Below are 15,892 nucleotides of genomic sequence, written 5' to 3' on the forward strand. Positions count from 1 at the left end.
ACACACCAAAAGGGGGAAGAGGAAGAAGAAGAAGAAGAAGAAGAAGAAGAAGACCATGAAGAAGGAGATGACGAAGAAGAAGACAACGACGAAGAAGACGACAAAGAAGAAGACGACAAAGAAGACGACAAAGAAGAAGACAATGAAGAATAAGACGACGACGAAGAAGAAGACGACAAAGAAGAAGACGATGAAGAAGACGAAAAAGAAGAAGACGACGACAAAGAAGAAGACGACAAAGAAGAAGACGAAGAAGAAGACGATGAAGAAGAAGACGACGACAAAGAAGAAGACGACAAAGAAGAAGACGAAGAAGAAGACGACAAAGAAGACGACGACAATGAAGAAGACGACAAAGAAGAAGACGACAAAGAAGACGACAAAGATGACAAAGAAGAAGACGATGAAGAAGACGACAAAGAAGACGACGACAAAGAAGAAGACGATGAAGAAGACGACAATGAAGAAGACGACAATGAAGAAGACGACAATGAAGAAGACGACGACAAAGAAGAAGACGACAAAGAAGAAGAAAGTGCTAAACATAATGGCTGCGTCTGAAATCGCGTACTATGTGAGTAGGTACTACATTTGAATGTGAACGAACTTCGCGATCATTTAAAAAGTATGTTCTATATAGTATGAATGAGTGTAGTATGAATGTAATCCGGATGTACTACATCCGCCATGTTGTCGTTATCATGTGACCTAACAGCGTCAGTTACGTCCCTCATAAATCGTCTCCCGTTGCCTCATGGGATAGTAAAGTGTCCATCGTATGCGCACTTCAGAATCTCGTCGGAAGTAGTAGGTCATCCGGGTACTTTTCGCCTACTATTTTTCGAATACTATGAATTCGGACATACTACTCTTTTGGCGTACTGTTTTTCGCATACTATATAGTAGAGAAGTATTCGATTTTGGACGCAGCCAATCTGTATGCCACATCTTACGGGACAGTTCTGAATGCTTCTGAATACTCTGCATGGATGCCTTAATGAAGTTACTGCACACACACACACTTTGCTTAAGTGCTCTCACTTTCTTTCCTCCACATTGACTCCCTTGAGTCACATTGAGTTCACAAGACATGATATTTAAAGTTCCACCATCTCCGCTGATCGTATTAATCTCCCATCGACCTCCTGCAGAACTTCAGACAGCATCGTCTCCAGCTGCAAGACAGACTCTCTTCTCCACTAGTTAGACTCGGCAAAAGGAAAAGTTTTTCATCAAGCGCTTTGTAACTAAAAGTTTTCTCTCATGTGCTGCAGGCTACACGAAACAGATGAATCCTTTAAAGATTAGAGGAAGTGCTGTTTGAGGATGCTGAAGGATAATTAGTCTTAAAAATTAATGTCCTCTTCGCGCACCTCTCATCATCGCAAATCAACGAATGCTCTTGAAATCAGCTGTGAACTGTGTCAAAACCAGAGGCAGACTTGAAAAGCAATGAAAGCTCCGGGTCACGGCACCAGATCAAAGCAAACATTCTAACCGACCCTGCAATAAACAGCACAATCCTGTACTCCCCTCTATTACCAGACTGCCAGGAGGGATCAGATGTTCAGAGAGAATGCAGCAGGCTGAAGGGCCTTTCACAGAGGACGTGTTCTTGCTAAAGAAACAAATATATAGAGCGCAACAGAATAGAACAGAAGGTGCGTTTATTGGCGCATTAACTTCTGATATAAACACTTCAATTCTCTATATGTAAATACACTTGTTAACGTGTAAATATGCTTAGCCCACAGATTCTTCTCATTGGCCCACAACTTGAAAGCTGATATTGATCCACTAGAATAACTTGAATGCGGAGTTACGGCCAAAGATGCCAGTGTAGCTGATAAATGTAAAAATAATAACAAGGGAAGTGAAAAAAGGGAATTCAAACACATTTTGTTTGAACGGTGCCTGTAGGATTGTTTACATAGTCTTAGATCTCTGTGGTAAATTTGTGCTCTAAACTGCCTCGACAAACCTCTGATTGCATTTCAACACCCATGCTGTCATGTAGACGTGACTTTTCAGATATTGTCTCATCTCATCTCCATCTTCGAGTGTATGTGTGTGTGTGTTTGCAACTGCAGAGCTGGTCCATCAATATGCATTCTTTTCTTAGCCCACTAAAAGCCTTGAGGAGGGTGTCCAACTTTTTCTAGCTCTCCAGCCATCTTAGAGTAATGATTTCTGAAAAGTTGGCAGAGGGAAAAGCCTTTGGAAGTATTTTGGCAGCAGGTAGATAGACAGACAGAGAGAACAGGAATGAAACAGACAGCCAGGCAGTGAAAGTTCTTCATTAACTATGTGTATATGTGAATGATGGGAGTGTCTGCATCTGGGGACTTTGATAAAATCAAGCATTCTGCATTACTTCAGGCAGGCCACGTAGTCAAGCTCCACTATCAGCTGATTGGAAAAATTTGCCCATATCAGCTGATCCAATTCCTATGCACTCCATTGGCAACTCTCAAACAGGGAGCCTTACTTAAGCGCAGCTTGAGCTTCACTTCAATCTGCCTGTTGGCTGCTTTTTTGTAACCCACCTCCACCCCAGCTCCTCCTTAAACTGTGTTTAACTTAATCAATGTCATTCTGTTGTCATTGATGCATACTCTGTTCTAAATGGGGGGGGGGTTCGCTGCCCTTTAAAAATGGAAGGTTATCCCCAGAATCTGCTGCTGTTCCCTGTCTTGGCTTTTCATGGAGCTCATGAAAAGGATGGGAAATTTAGAATAGAGCCATATCGCCAAATGTAAATTTTGTTGCAAAATATGTCAATAAAAAGTTGACTAAAAGTTTGTCTATGGTGTTTTTGTCTTAAGTGGACCTGACTGAACTGAGATTAAAGTCCCTGTAAAGTCAAAATTAAACATGTGTTGTGAGTTTGTCACATCACAGACAAATGTGGTATTAACCACCCAGCCAGATTTGTATAATAAAAAATCTGCCAAGTAAATGAAATGGCTGATCAAAATCTTGAAAAAATAAGCAGCATTCTCTGCTCTCAAACGCTGGGGGCGTGTCCGCTGTCAGCCCCGAAACCACGCCCACTCGCGGGAACGCTGCCGTAAGCACACAAGAGTAGACAACAGTACTCACACTAGGCTTGCTACGATAGTCGGTGTTGCCGGTGTTACCGGTGTTCAGACTCAACACCGCTTACATCACTTGCCCACCGTGGCACCGCCCCACCGTAGTTTTTTTTTTTTTTTTATCCTAATAAAATAATTTAGTTCAGTTAGAGAACAGACAATACAAATTAAAACTGAACGTGTCTGCTTAATAAAGCATGACCCGACCATGAGTCTCGGCAGGAGTCATTCATCAGATTTCATTCATCATAGAGTGAGGAGCTGACTGAGATGATCGCGGAAGATTTGGTTTCAAAGCGAAACGTAAAAGCGCCTATTTAAGGGAGTTTGTCATTTGTTTTGTTGTTGTGTTTTTCATATAAAATAATAGGCTAATGAACCCACAATTCAAGCAACCCGCCACCGAATTGGCGCTTTACCGAAAGTAAAATGTGCACGGCCGCACAGAGCGCGCATTGTTTCCTTTCGTCTGTGACTCCGTCTCCGAGTCCGACACTCTGAGAGGACGTAATTTTTGCCTCGCGCTCGTTCGTTCGGACCATGGTGCGGACCAGTATAAACAAGGGTTCACGGACGAATTGTCATTCATTCATGGCGTGCGTCTCACACATAGACCGATCAATGTCTGATCAGTGCCCTGACTACTAGGGAACTGTTGAGACGCACCCATGGCCTCACAGAGCGCGCATTTACGGATGAACTTCATTCATGGCCGCACTGGTGCGTTTTCAGTTCAGTTTTCAGTTGCGGTCGTGTATGTTACTTTCGGTTAGATAGAATTAGTGATTTACAAGCCCCCGCCGGTGATACCGGTATTACCGGTGTTGTCACACGTCGATTAACCGGTGGGAAAATTTCCTCACCATCACATCCCTAACTCACACACTGCTCACGACGGCACCAGATGTCGGCGGGACGAGAGGATGAAGGCTGGGGCGGGAGATAGTCGGTTCGGCCCCATTCTGCGTGGATTATCAGTATCAGATTGTCTCCGATGAATGTTTGTAAAACTATCCGTATGCAGAGGCAGGTGTTGGTGGTGATCCTCAGCTCTCCATCAAGGCAGCTGTCCACAAAATTAATCCACCAATTCTTGATATCATCGTTTTTGTTTTGTAAGCTGTTTTGTAAGGGTTTTTTTAAGTTGTAAGCTGCTGCTGTAGTAACTAACGGTATTAACTCGCAATCGAACTGATGCTAATCATGTGCTCTAGTTATGATAGTGTTAGGGGAGGGGCCAGGCTCAGTGGCTCCAGTGTGTTATCGACAGTTATGATCGTGTAGGGGAGGGGCCATTCACTGGAGGGCTCCAGTGCGTCATCGAGCCACTGTTTTAGCCCCACCCAAAAAATCCTGAACACAGCAAGGGTGAAAAACTGTTTAACTGTCCAACTCCACAGTTCAGTGTCTTTGTCACGTGTTTCAGCAATACATTTCTAACATTTATAATGCGTTTAGAAACAAATCTCAGAATTCCTTTTACTTTACTTTACTTTAGGGACTTTAAAGAATAGTGAGAGGAGTCAATGTGAGGACAAGAAAAAAAACAATGTCATAGTGAATAAATTACATGCAACAATGGGCTATCTAGGTTCTATATTGAAGTCAACAAGAAGCAGTGCTTACAACCCAGGGCGAGACACTTTGTCCATGAGGAATTGATTGAAAGTTGTTTCCACATGAATTGGAGATGCATAGCGAATGTAGAGCAGGTAAAATAAAGATGAAAAATAAGATGGCTAGGTTATGTCAGCCAAAAAGGAAAGTCATTTCAGAGGCGAGCAATTTACTGCATTTAGATAAAATTCAATTCAGTTCACATGTATTTGTATAGTGCTTTTCACAATACATATAGTTTCAATGCAGCTGTACAGAAAACGCATGTCTATATTACAGTGATCCATTATCAGAGGTGACCATGTCCAAGTTATGTATTTCAGAAATGTACATATCACGCAGTTAGCTAAGTGTATTAATTTAAACAATGTATTAATTTAAGGCAGAAACAATGCGCTCATTGAAGTAATTAATACATGTTGACAAATATACAGAAAAATTTTGTATTGGTGCATTTTGATTCGGTTTGTGTCATCTGATGTCCTTGCAGGAGTTGGAGTCATCTTTTCACAGGTGTTGGGGCAATATTACAAGTTTAATCAAACTTTTTCTTGTGGACAATTGGTCACAATAAGACCAAGAACAAAGGATAGTTCACCCAAAAATGAAAATTTGAAAAGAAGATATTCTCAAGAATGTTTGACTTTCATTTTAAATGAATGAATGAATGTATGTATGTACTATTGTTTGCAATTCGTTTTTTTTTTACTGACTATTTTCTTGCCATTTATTTTTTTCCTCCCTGTGTGTAAGCTATTGCAACAAAATTACCAAATTATCTAAATATTATGAGATAATAACTAATTATCTGTATGGCGGTATATATGGCATTTTTCCCAGTGGTATCAAAAATGGTATCAAATATCAATATTTTTCAAGGTATCGTATCGAAGTTGGAATTTCCAGTACCATGACAACACTAATTTACATAGTTTTCCCCCCATTTTTTGCATCTCGCTTTTAAATCCCTAATTCAAGTAATTCTGGATGTGGAGCAGAGCAAGTGTTTTCAATTAATTAAGAAATAAATTGAAAACGCACTTGCTGCTCAGCTACATGTTTGTTTTGACAAACAGATTAAATTATTTTCTTTGGTAATCAACAGCATTCTACAGATGCTAGTGAACAGTTTAAATTGCATTTAACGCTAAATATTTTTTAAAGGTGTTGAAATTTTGATTCGAAACTTAACTCTTCTAATTTGAGATCCCTGCTGGACACACCATTTTGATGTTTAAAATAATGCTATTTCTATAACATCATCTTCACAGTGGGTGTTTCAACCACTTCATAATTTGAAATCACGCTGGAGTAGTTTGAGAATCTTTCAACATCACATAAACATTTCCTGTAGTCTTTTAGCCACAAATCATCACTCCCTTTTGGGTCTTATGTGTTCTTGTGTGTTCAGCCAAACACTAAAAATCAACACAGGAGGCAAGATACCAAAGACTTGCTCTGTGTACCAAATCTCAGGACCTGACTGATTCAAAACTAATAGAAGACAATGATATCAAGGCACTTTGGCAAATGCAATCAGCCCACAATACACCGGCCACCATTTTCCTCACCAACAGCTATGAGCGCAGAGAGGCCTTTGAGAGCTGTGCTCAGCGATGGGAGCAATCACGAGTGTTTTTGTGTGCAGACTGAGAGAGGTGGGGAGAGATGGGTGAAATGCGTCACCGAAGTGTGCTGATCAGCTGCCTGTTAAGACGTTATTCACACTCACACGCACACACACACACACACACACTAACGTAGCACAATGCAAGAACAACACCAACTGCAGCCGGGACAACGAAAAGCTGCTCAAATCCCAAATTAAACCCTCACGAATGCTAGAATCCTGTTCCAAAATGCAAATCCCCAACCCTCATCTTCTTTTCTGAAACAATGCCCTCGGCATTCAGCGCTACAGTCTTTGGTTTAGCCCAATGAGCAACTGGAATAGTTTAAGAGTACTAGAAATATAATCAAATGCTTTTGGGAGAAGTGGCAGATCTATAGCTTGTGGGTCCTCAAGAGGTAGAAAATCAAAAGTTAGAGGGTAAAAACCCTTCAAGGCGTTATATTTTATTAATTTTCTATGTACGACGTCACTTCAGATAAAAAGGTCTGCTAAATGACTACTGACCTTTAAAACGAAGAAGGTGCCAATGGATTCTGAAGTCACGTACCATACTAATGCAAATATAGAGCATATGGCGTTACTCTTCTGCTAATTATTTAATCTCTTTTCCGCTGAATGGGTTCAGCAGCTGTTCACAACTCTCAGGTTGAGGATTCATTTTTCTGAAATGCTCCCTAAACTCATTCCTTTTAGTTGCAGCGATAAGAACCAGTTGTTCCTAATTTTTTCCTTATTCCCCATCTGAACGTCCACGTTCCTCGGGTATGCTCATTACAACAGTGGTGGAGAAAAGTGGCAGGTGTGTGGACAGTGGGAGGCCTTTGAAATGTCTAGTAGTGATGAAGTTGGGAAAGTCAAGTTGACTTACAACAGCCTGTTCAGCTTGTTATAGAGCGAATCAGCATATCTGCACTTGTGACAGCTCTTAAATTGGTGCTGGAAATGACGGGGAACAGTTCGAGATGTATTTGACTGAACTGTACAATTACCTGCTCAGCAGGAATTCTGCTTTAGTTATGGCCAGGGATTGGTGTTGAAAGCAGGCGTAAGAGACAATTGCACACACACACACACACACACACATACTCTTCACCTGTTCAGTGACATTCACAGCCTCCAGCTTGAGAGTGTGTGCGGCTCAGTCTCACTACCCTCCCGAGTCTCCTCCACCTTCCTCACAGGAACATCCTACCGCTCTGAGGGATGACGGCTCTAGAAACATGACATTTAAGCCCCACTCTCGCTCCTTTTATCTCCATCTATCCATCCTCGTCTGCAAACAGGCCGAAGCCCCGCAGGATTCTGGACAGGCAATCAAGTAATTATGGGCTTGGATAAATGTCTCGCGTGTCTCATCGCTCTCCACAGGAGAGTGACAAGCGCTTTCAGAGATGAATAAGGTGTCTTCCGTCATTTTGGACGGGTCATTTGTTGACCTGATGTCACTTTTGTCAGATTTAATCACTGTTTTGGGCTCATGCTGAGTCTCAGGGGCGACCAAAGACACTACGGACTTGCAGTGTACAAAAAGAAGTGTATTTTGTATTATACCGAGTACGAACTCAATATAAAGTGTAAAGTGTTAATTAGATTTAGTGTTACTTTTTGTTTTAATCAGGTCACAATCTTAGTCAAATCTAATTGGCTGGAAGTCCCACTCAAAATAGCTGTAAATTAATAATCAAATGTTCTGACTGGCTGAGATTCCATCTCTTCTTGCAGTATGTCCAACATCTTGGTCTTTTTATCCTGCCCCTTTTTGCTCCACTTTCCTGTCATCTCGGAGTCTTACTGCTCAGCTCTCCCTGAATCATTTTCCTGCTTTCATCCATTCTCTATTCTGCTACTTTTCCTCTTCCTGTTTTCACAGTCTCTATTTTTTTTTTTATCTCAGTCTCTCGCTTTCTGTTCCTCCCTCTATAGAACACATTTTTGAAGCAATTTCAATTCAGCGGTGTGGGATTTCTGGTGGATCGCTGCAAGGAAGCTCCACTCCTAGACACGGCCACGACAGCAGCTCGGATTAGCGTGCCACACCTTTGTACCCTGAGACCTGCATCTCAAAGCTCTTAGCTCAAGTCTTAGTTTCAGAGCAGAAAAAAAAAATAACATCAAATGGAGAGGAGAGAGATGGAGACGAGAGAAAGCACCATATGGCATCAAAAATTCAACTCAGAACACAGGGATCCTTCAAGGACTCTCACAATCTGTCTGAGAGTCTGAAATGAATAATGAAAAATCAATCCGCCGTGCTGGGTGTGAAAGTGTCCCGTGTTTGATTGACAGGTCAGTGTCAGGCATGGAGATGCAGGGAGAGCTTGTTCATTATGCCACACTAATGAACGGCATGAATTCTGTGCAAACACAAAAAGAGCACGTACACACCTCACAGTCTATCGCAATGCAAGATTTTTAACAAGGACGGAGTGAAGAAAGTTCTCAAGCGGTTTAAATTAATTTTATGCTCTACGAGTGAGCCTTGACTGGTGGCGCTCAGTTGCTCATGGCCCATGCGAACGCTATACTCGTGTACCGCTCATGCTCATCGGAAAAGCAAAGTCTGCTCAAATAATGCCCTGAGTTGTATACTTGTTTCTTACTGTGCTGTAACATGGTGTGTTATAGCCAGAGGTGTCAAGTAACGAAGTACAAATACTTCGTTACCTTACTTAAGTAGAAATTTTGAGTATCTATACTTTACTGGAGTAATTATTTTTCAGCCTACTTTTTACTTCTACTCCTTACATTTTCAAGCAATTATCTGTACTTTCTACTCCTTACATTTTAAAAATAGCCTCGTTACTCCTATTTCGGCATGTTTTCATTCCGGCTTGTCATAAAATAAAATAAACTATCCAGATAAATCGCGCCATCCGGACAGAGTGAATTTGATTGTGGTTGGATGAGAAGGATAAACACAAACCATTCCGACACCCTATTGGGTTGTAGGCTATCAATCACGCCTGCACCTGCACAAATCACACACCATGTTGCCAGATAGGGCGGGTTCTCGCCGACGAGCACGTACTTTCAGCCAATCAGCGATCAGCAGGCAGACGTGCTCAGCCTCATTCATGACTTTAGCCGGGTTTTTAGCGCGATGACTCGTCGTAGCTGTACATTCCAGTGAATCAGTGATCGCTATGCCAGTGGCATAAATACACAGTAAGTTGTATCTACAGTAAAGAGTGGGAGAGTGACTCAACTCTCAAACGTGAATTACACCTGTGACTCGAAGACTCTTTATAAATATAACCGTGACTCCTGTCCATCATCATACACACACTTAGGACATCTGCAACTAGCAACCCCGACAGATGCTGAAAGATGTTAAAATCAACGACTAATCCGTTTTGACTGTGCTAAATGTGCATGTGCCATGTACTTCACGAAAGACATACTGTAGTTTTGTCAAAGCAAAGTGCAACACAAGGGTATGCGCATTGTTGTTATGTATTTGTTGACGGATTATTGTACAGTATAAATGAATTACGCATTTTGACATTGGTGTGTGCATTAACGTGTGAAATGCCTGTTAATTACATAGCTTTTTCCAATCTCTATATTGGGCACTTTTTGCGCGTAAATTGGCTTCTTACTGTTGACATTGAAAATCTTGTGTTTTTCTAAGGGATTGCGGTTTTGACAGTTTCTACCTGGACATATAGTCATATTTGAACCGTTTTACTGGGAATTTTTTTTTTTTTTTTAATCATCAATGTTATGCTTTAAGGAGATAAAATGGTAACTTACTTATCAACATTGATTGGTATGGCAATCAAATAATATCACATTATTTTGGCAGTTAAAGTTTTGGGTTTTTTTCTTGGAGTGACTAGTTGCCTATAAGTATTGTAAGAGGTGCAAACTTGTTATCAATAACCAGGCATGTTATCAATAACCATTTTTAAAAAAATATATAAATGTACATTTGGTGAGGTTTTTGGGCTGGAAATTGTTGACCCAATCTGGCCACACTGATCACACATTCAAAAAATGGTTATTGATAACATGCCTCTGAATTTTGACTTTTTGCACCTTTACAATATTTATAGGCAACTAGTCATCAAATCTTCCACTCTATGAAACACGTTAATGCCCAGTAGTACACAATATGGTTCTTTAATGTATTTGCATTGTCCTAAAATGCGTTCATTTTCAATGGGAATATATGCGGCTGAAACGCGTTGCCAAGTGCATCTAAAAATGTTCAACATTAACTTTTTAATATAACATTATAGTCATTATGGCCTTCAGAAAAATGTTTTTTTGTGGAGGTGGGGTATGCACTGTGGCGCGGCCTAATCTTTTGTCCTTAAAGGGATACTTCACCCAAAAATGAAAATTCTGTCATCATATACTCACCCTCAAGTTGTTCCAAACCTGTATGAGTTTTTGTTCTGAAGATATTTTGAAGAATGTTTGTAACCAAGCAGACAGAGCAACCATTGACTGCCATAGTAGGGGGAAAATGCTATGGCAGTCAATGGTTGCATATAATCTGCTTGTTACAAAAATTCTTCAATCTTCAGAACAAAGAAACTCATACAGGTTTGGAACAATTTGAGTAAATTATGACAGAATTTTAATTTTTGGGTGAACTACCCCTTTAATGGCATTTTTTCCCCTTACATTACTTTTACTTTTATACTTTAAGTAGTTTTGAAACCAGTTACTTTTACACTTTTACTTGAGTAAAAAGCTTGAGTTGATACTTCAACTTCTACAGAAGTCTTTTTAAACCCCAGTATCTATACTTCTACCTGAGTAATGAATGCGAATACTTTTGACACCTCTGGTTATAGCCGTGCTGGGCAATGCTGGTAAAATGATGCTACCCACTGATCCACTCCCTGCTAGGCTCTGCCCACATTCTCTGATAATAATAGCATTGTAGGACTATCTCCATTATTTGGATAATTGTTCAAAAAATAAATCTGTTAAATCGGATTCTGTTGCATTGAACTGAATAAAGAATAATAAATTGATATTTAATATATTTTATGTCCAATTTTATTAATTTTAATAAAAGTGTGGTTAATTTATTTTATTGACTTGTAGTTGAATTTCATAAAAAAAGTTTATATAAAATAAGAAATTAATCATTTTTAAAGGGTCATCTGAGATTTTACACCTGTTGAACATCATCATAGAAGACAATGTTACCATCTGCTAGTTTTGAACGTGGGAAAAAAATAGTTCATTTTAAACGTTGCTCTATTTTCGACTTTCGTGTTTAAATTCGTCTTCATGTCAACGTCATAGGTTGTGACGTTTTCTCGTACTATAGTACGGCCCTGTCCCAAATGGCACCCTAAACCCTTGCGGTCTTCCTATGAGTCCGCACTTTTGTGACGTAACGCTACTTTGACTGTCGGGAAGAAGTCCCGAAGTGGGCATCAAGGGTGCATATCGACCGCAAAGGGGGTGCTCGTGAGCACCCTTCTGACACCTAAAATGACAAATTATTATGACACCCTCAGGTCTCGTGGACTTAACGGGCACGCGGAAGCCATTGTAAGTCCACAAGACCGAAATTGCATATGAAGTGTGCCATTTGGGACAGGGCCTACGGCGGTGACTCAGTGTCCCATAATTATTCATGAGACTGCGTGTCCTTATCCTATGACAAGATGGTTGCTTAATTCATGACAGCACGTACTTAATTATTCATGACCGCACACATTAATAGGCATTTCCCTCCCACTGGCGCAAACAGTGAGATCGCATACAGTAAGTGAGAGATGCATTAATGGATCAAAAAGGAGTGTTTGTTTTTGAGGTTTTGCATCGTGTAAGTTGTCTTCAACAGATCCTGACTCTTCGAAACAAACATGTTTCATCCACTCTGTGAGTGTAACCGCTCTTTACGGCCCTTTAACCGACCAATCGGCTTCTAAAAACTCCAGAAAATAAGGTTCAAAAGTCATCAAAAGCGCATTCATATATATTTTCGATGCGGAGAACAAATTGCGAATGGCTGTGCAGTTAATTGTGCACTGAATTATAGCTGTCACAGGATATATATATATGTATTTGGGTAAAGGTGAGCTTACAAAACAAATGTGTATATTGTGTTGCGTGTAATGGTAATTTGCAGCGTGCATTTGTGGAAAGCTTTGATTCTTTTAATGAGAATGAAATAAAACTGTCTGAGTCAGAAGCCGTTGCTGTGTTGTCAGTATCCCCTCGTCCCGCTCCACCCCACAGCTTAACCATGCTCACTTTTAAAGCATTTTTCAGAACTGTGGTGAGAACTGACTGCTGCTGAAACAGGGGGTTTTGTTTCAGGATTCGGTTTTCGGCCAAGTGCAACCAGAATTTTCCTTTCGGTGCATCCCGGTACCACTGAATTGATCTGATATTCTGTGATGACTCATTTACTCATCTAACCTACTTTCTATAGTGAATAAATGTGTGAAACCTGCAGGAATGAGTAAAACAATGCGCAATACCAGCAACCCCACGCTGAAATTCAGGCCCTGATACATAATTGTCTCTGCATTACATAGCTAACAAAATATCAAGATGAGTCATAATGAGAAATACTTGTAAAAAGCCACATATGTAAATGTGATCATCCCAAAATGGCAAGAAATAAATGTGCGATAGTGTGTTATCGGCTCCCTATAGGCAGATACCACAGCGTGACTGTGACACGCATCTCCACAGATATGGCCTGCAGAGATGAGCATCTCTCTTGAGCAAGCAGAGGCGCAAACTGCAGCAAATGAAACTCAACTTTCGGCACTGCATCTTGAAGTTCAATACAGCCATCTTCATTTCTCTCACCAGTGCTGATGACACTCTCACTCTGATGTTTCATATAGTGTGGGTATTGAAGATCGCATTTAAATTAGTTTTGCGCAGTCACATTTATCAAGCCAACTGTAAATGGAACAGTCTGAACAAATCAGACAGCCATCTTACATATGAAGTGACAAGTGTAAATAGGCTCTAAAATCAAGACCAAAACAGACCAAAATGGAACAGAATGAAATACAGGGTCTCAAGATGCTTGGTGGACTCGATATAATGGCCAAAGACATCCATGCATGTGTACTCAACAACGAAATAATAACACATTTTTACCCTGATGGTATTATATATACAGCAAGTGCACAATATTGTAAAGCGGTGTGCTTTGTTTTTTTCGGGATTTGCACACATTAATTTTCACTGGCACTGTAGCGCACTGTTTGCCTTCTGTCACCCCCACACATATAATCATTAAATTAACTTCTATGATATTTTTCCATTGGAAACTTTTACATACACTGGCTTCTATTAGAACGTAGAGCCCTTTCCTACTGATATGACACCAGTTATTTCTGTTTTTCATGCAACATATGCTGTTTTAAGATGATATCATGACTTTGTATCAGAGGAATAATTGAGGTTCCACCAGAATAGTTATTTTAATGTGTTTGGTTGACTTCTGACAATGCATAAACAAAGGAATTAAAACTAAATGATCTAATACTGCTACTGCTCTGAGATGTGTCAGAATCGCTGGTTTGTATCGGTCGAAAATTAGAGACTTAATTTGTTCAGCTCTGTCAGTTTACATTAGAGAGGCGACTTGTGACAGACAGACAGACAGACAGACAGACAGACAGACAGACAGACAGACAGACAGACAGACAGACAGACAGACAGACAGACAGACAGACAGACAGACAGACAGACAGACAGACAGACAGACAGACAGACAGACAGACAGACAGACAGACAGACAGACAGACAGACAGACAGACAGACAGACAGACAGACAGATAGATAGATAGATAGATAGATAGATAGATAGATAGATAGATAGATAGATAGATAGATAGATAGATAGATAGATAGATAGATAGATAGATACATAGATAGATAGGGTGAGTAAATTATGGGATAATTTTCATTTTTGGGTGAACTATCCCTTTATTGCAGCGACAGATGCAAAAAGCTTATCACAGTTTTTGCTTTCACTTTCAGGGAATAATTGACTGTGGTTTGAGACTGATCAAACTGATTATTTTGTGGTGGGTCCAGTGGATGTTGGCAGGGCATGTAAAGAGAATTACTGACCACTAGGTCAAGAAAAAAATCTTTAGTTGTTAGAAGTGTTACTGAAAGAAGTGCTTACTGTTTTGGGTCTGATTTACAGTAGGGTAAGAGGGAAGGAGAAATGAGAGGAGGAGAAGAAGGGAGAGGAGGGGAGAGCTTTATTTTGGCAGCTCTTTCCACTCTTGTCCTCCCACACACGTGCTATTCACAGACTCCTCACAGCGAGCTCAGAGGGCATTGCACTCACAGGGATTAATTCACATACAATGTTTCAGCTGTCAGATACAGTCCTGCTTTTCGTCTCCCAGCTAAGCGTTTAATACCATAACAACAGAAGAGGGAACATCTGGCAAGACAAACGAGACAATGCCGGCAGCAGGGAAAAAGAATACAACATAAGCCGAAATTAATTTCCCCAATCACAGCTGACGCATCTCCATCTTAATGAATTGAACAGTGACAGACGCAGGGGAAAGGCGACTCGACAAGCATCTACAAGGACTTCTCGGAGGGGCCGATTGTGCGAGTACTTGTGTGGGTTATGGGTTTGTGCAAATCTGTCTTCCGCTGGTGTAAAGCAACAGAGCTTGACAGCAAGAAGGTGAATGATATATCGGGACATCGCTACAAACCTCATGCAGCATTATGTCCACATGCACAAACATAGCAACTCTCACAAGAAACAGGAGATGAACCTTTGATAAATCACTGGTGCCACTCACCTGCCCGTGACTGATGAAACCATGTTTTTGCGCAATCCTCTCAGCCTCCTTGGCTCCCCCTACAATGTGGACGGCCCACGTGTTGGTGTAGATGCCTTGGCCTGTAATCAAGCGTACCTCAGCCGCCAGGAGGACCAGGTACGCCCCCAGAAACAGCAGCAGGGTCCAGCGGCCCTCCATGAACAGGAGTGCTTCGTCTCCAAGCCTTCTAGTCTTCTAGATGGAGTTTGTTTTCTACTGCATCTGTGAGCTGCACTGTGAATTCAGCGCTGTAATGACCTGGAGGAGATAAGACAGTGTCAGAAAAGAAATACTAGGTGCACCAGGAGGCCCATCGTTTTCTATAAAGCTCAGGTTATCTAAACATAACCGTTCTGTTAGAAAACATCCTCAGAGGGACCGTGGCGAGTCATAAATTTCATAAAGGTGTCTTGAGTGCTATTGATAGCGTTACACCAAGGGAAACTGGGATACAAACAGCACTTTGTAGGACAAGGAGGAGAATGTGTGTTTCACAACTTGTACCCACTAGAACAAGTTCACAAAAAAGAACATGCTGATGTTGTCTTAAAGGAACAGTTCACCAAGAAATTAAATCCAGTCATCATTTAATCATGCAATTCCATGACTTTCTTCTTCTTCTGTAAAACAAGAATTTGCAGTTTTCTATGCTCTTGCATGCAATTAAGTGAAAATGAAGCTTTCATATATCAAAAGGGCATAAAAGCACCATGGAAGTATCATAAAAGTAGTGTGATCTGTATTCCAAATCT

General features: G+C 40.8%; 1 protein-coding gene across 3 annotated transcripts in view; it reads right to left on the bottom strand.

Annotated features, from left to right (window-relative positions):
* The window catches only part of furinb (furin (paired basic amino acid cleaving enzyme) b), a 114,182-nt gene that overhangs the window by 93,627 nt on the left and 4,663 nt on the right, over window positions 1-15,892 (bottom strand). For all 3 annotated transcript variants that reach the window (XM_079808729.1, XM_079808731.1, XM_079808730.1), the window contains one exon: window positions 15,120-15,398. In XM_079808729.1, the coding sequence (XP_079664855.1) occupies window positions 15,120-15,299 (180 nt within the window). In that variant the 5' untranslated portion in view covers window positions 15,300-15,398. The remainder of the gene's footprint in view (window positions 1-15,119; window positions 15,399-15,892) is intronic.

This window comes from Gobio gobio (genome assembly GCF_949357685.1).
Source record: "Gobio gobio genome assembly, chromosome: 25".
Taxonomy (NCBI): domain Eukaryota; kingdom Metazoa; phylum Chordata; class Actinopteri; order Cypriniformes; family Gobionidae; genus Gobio; species Gobio gobio.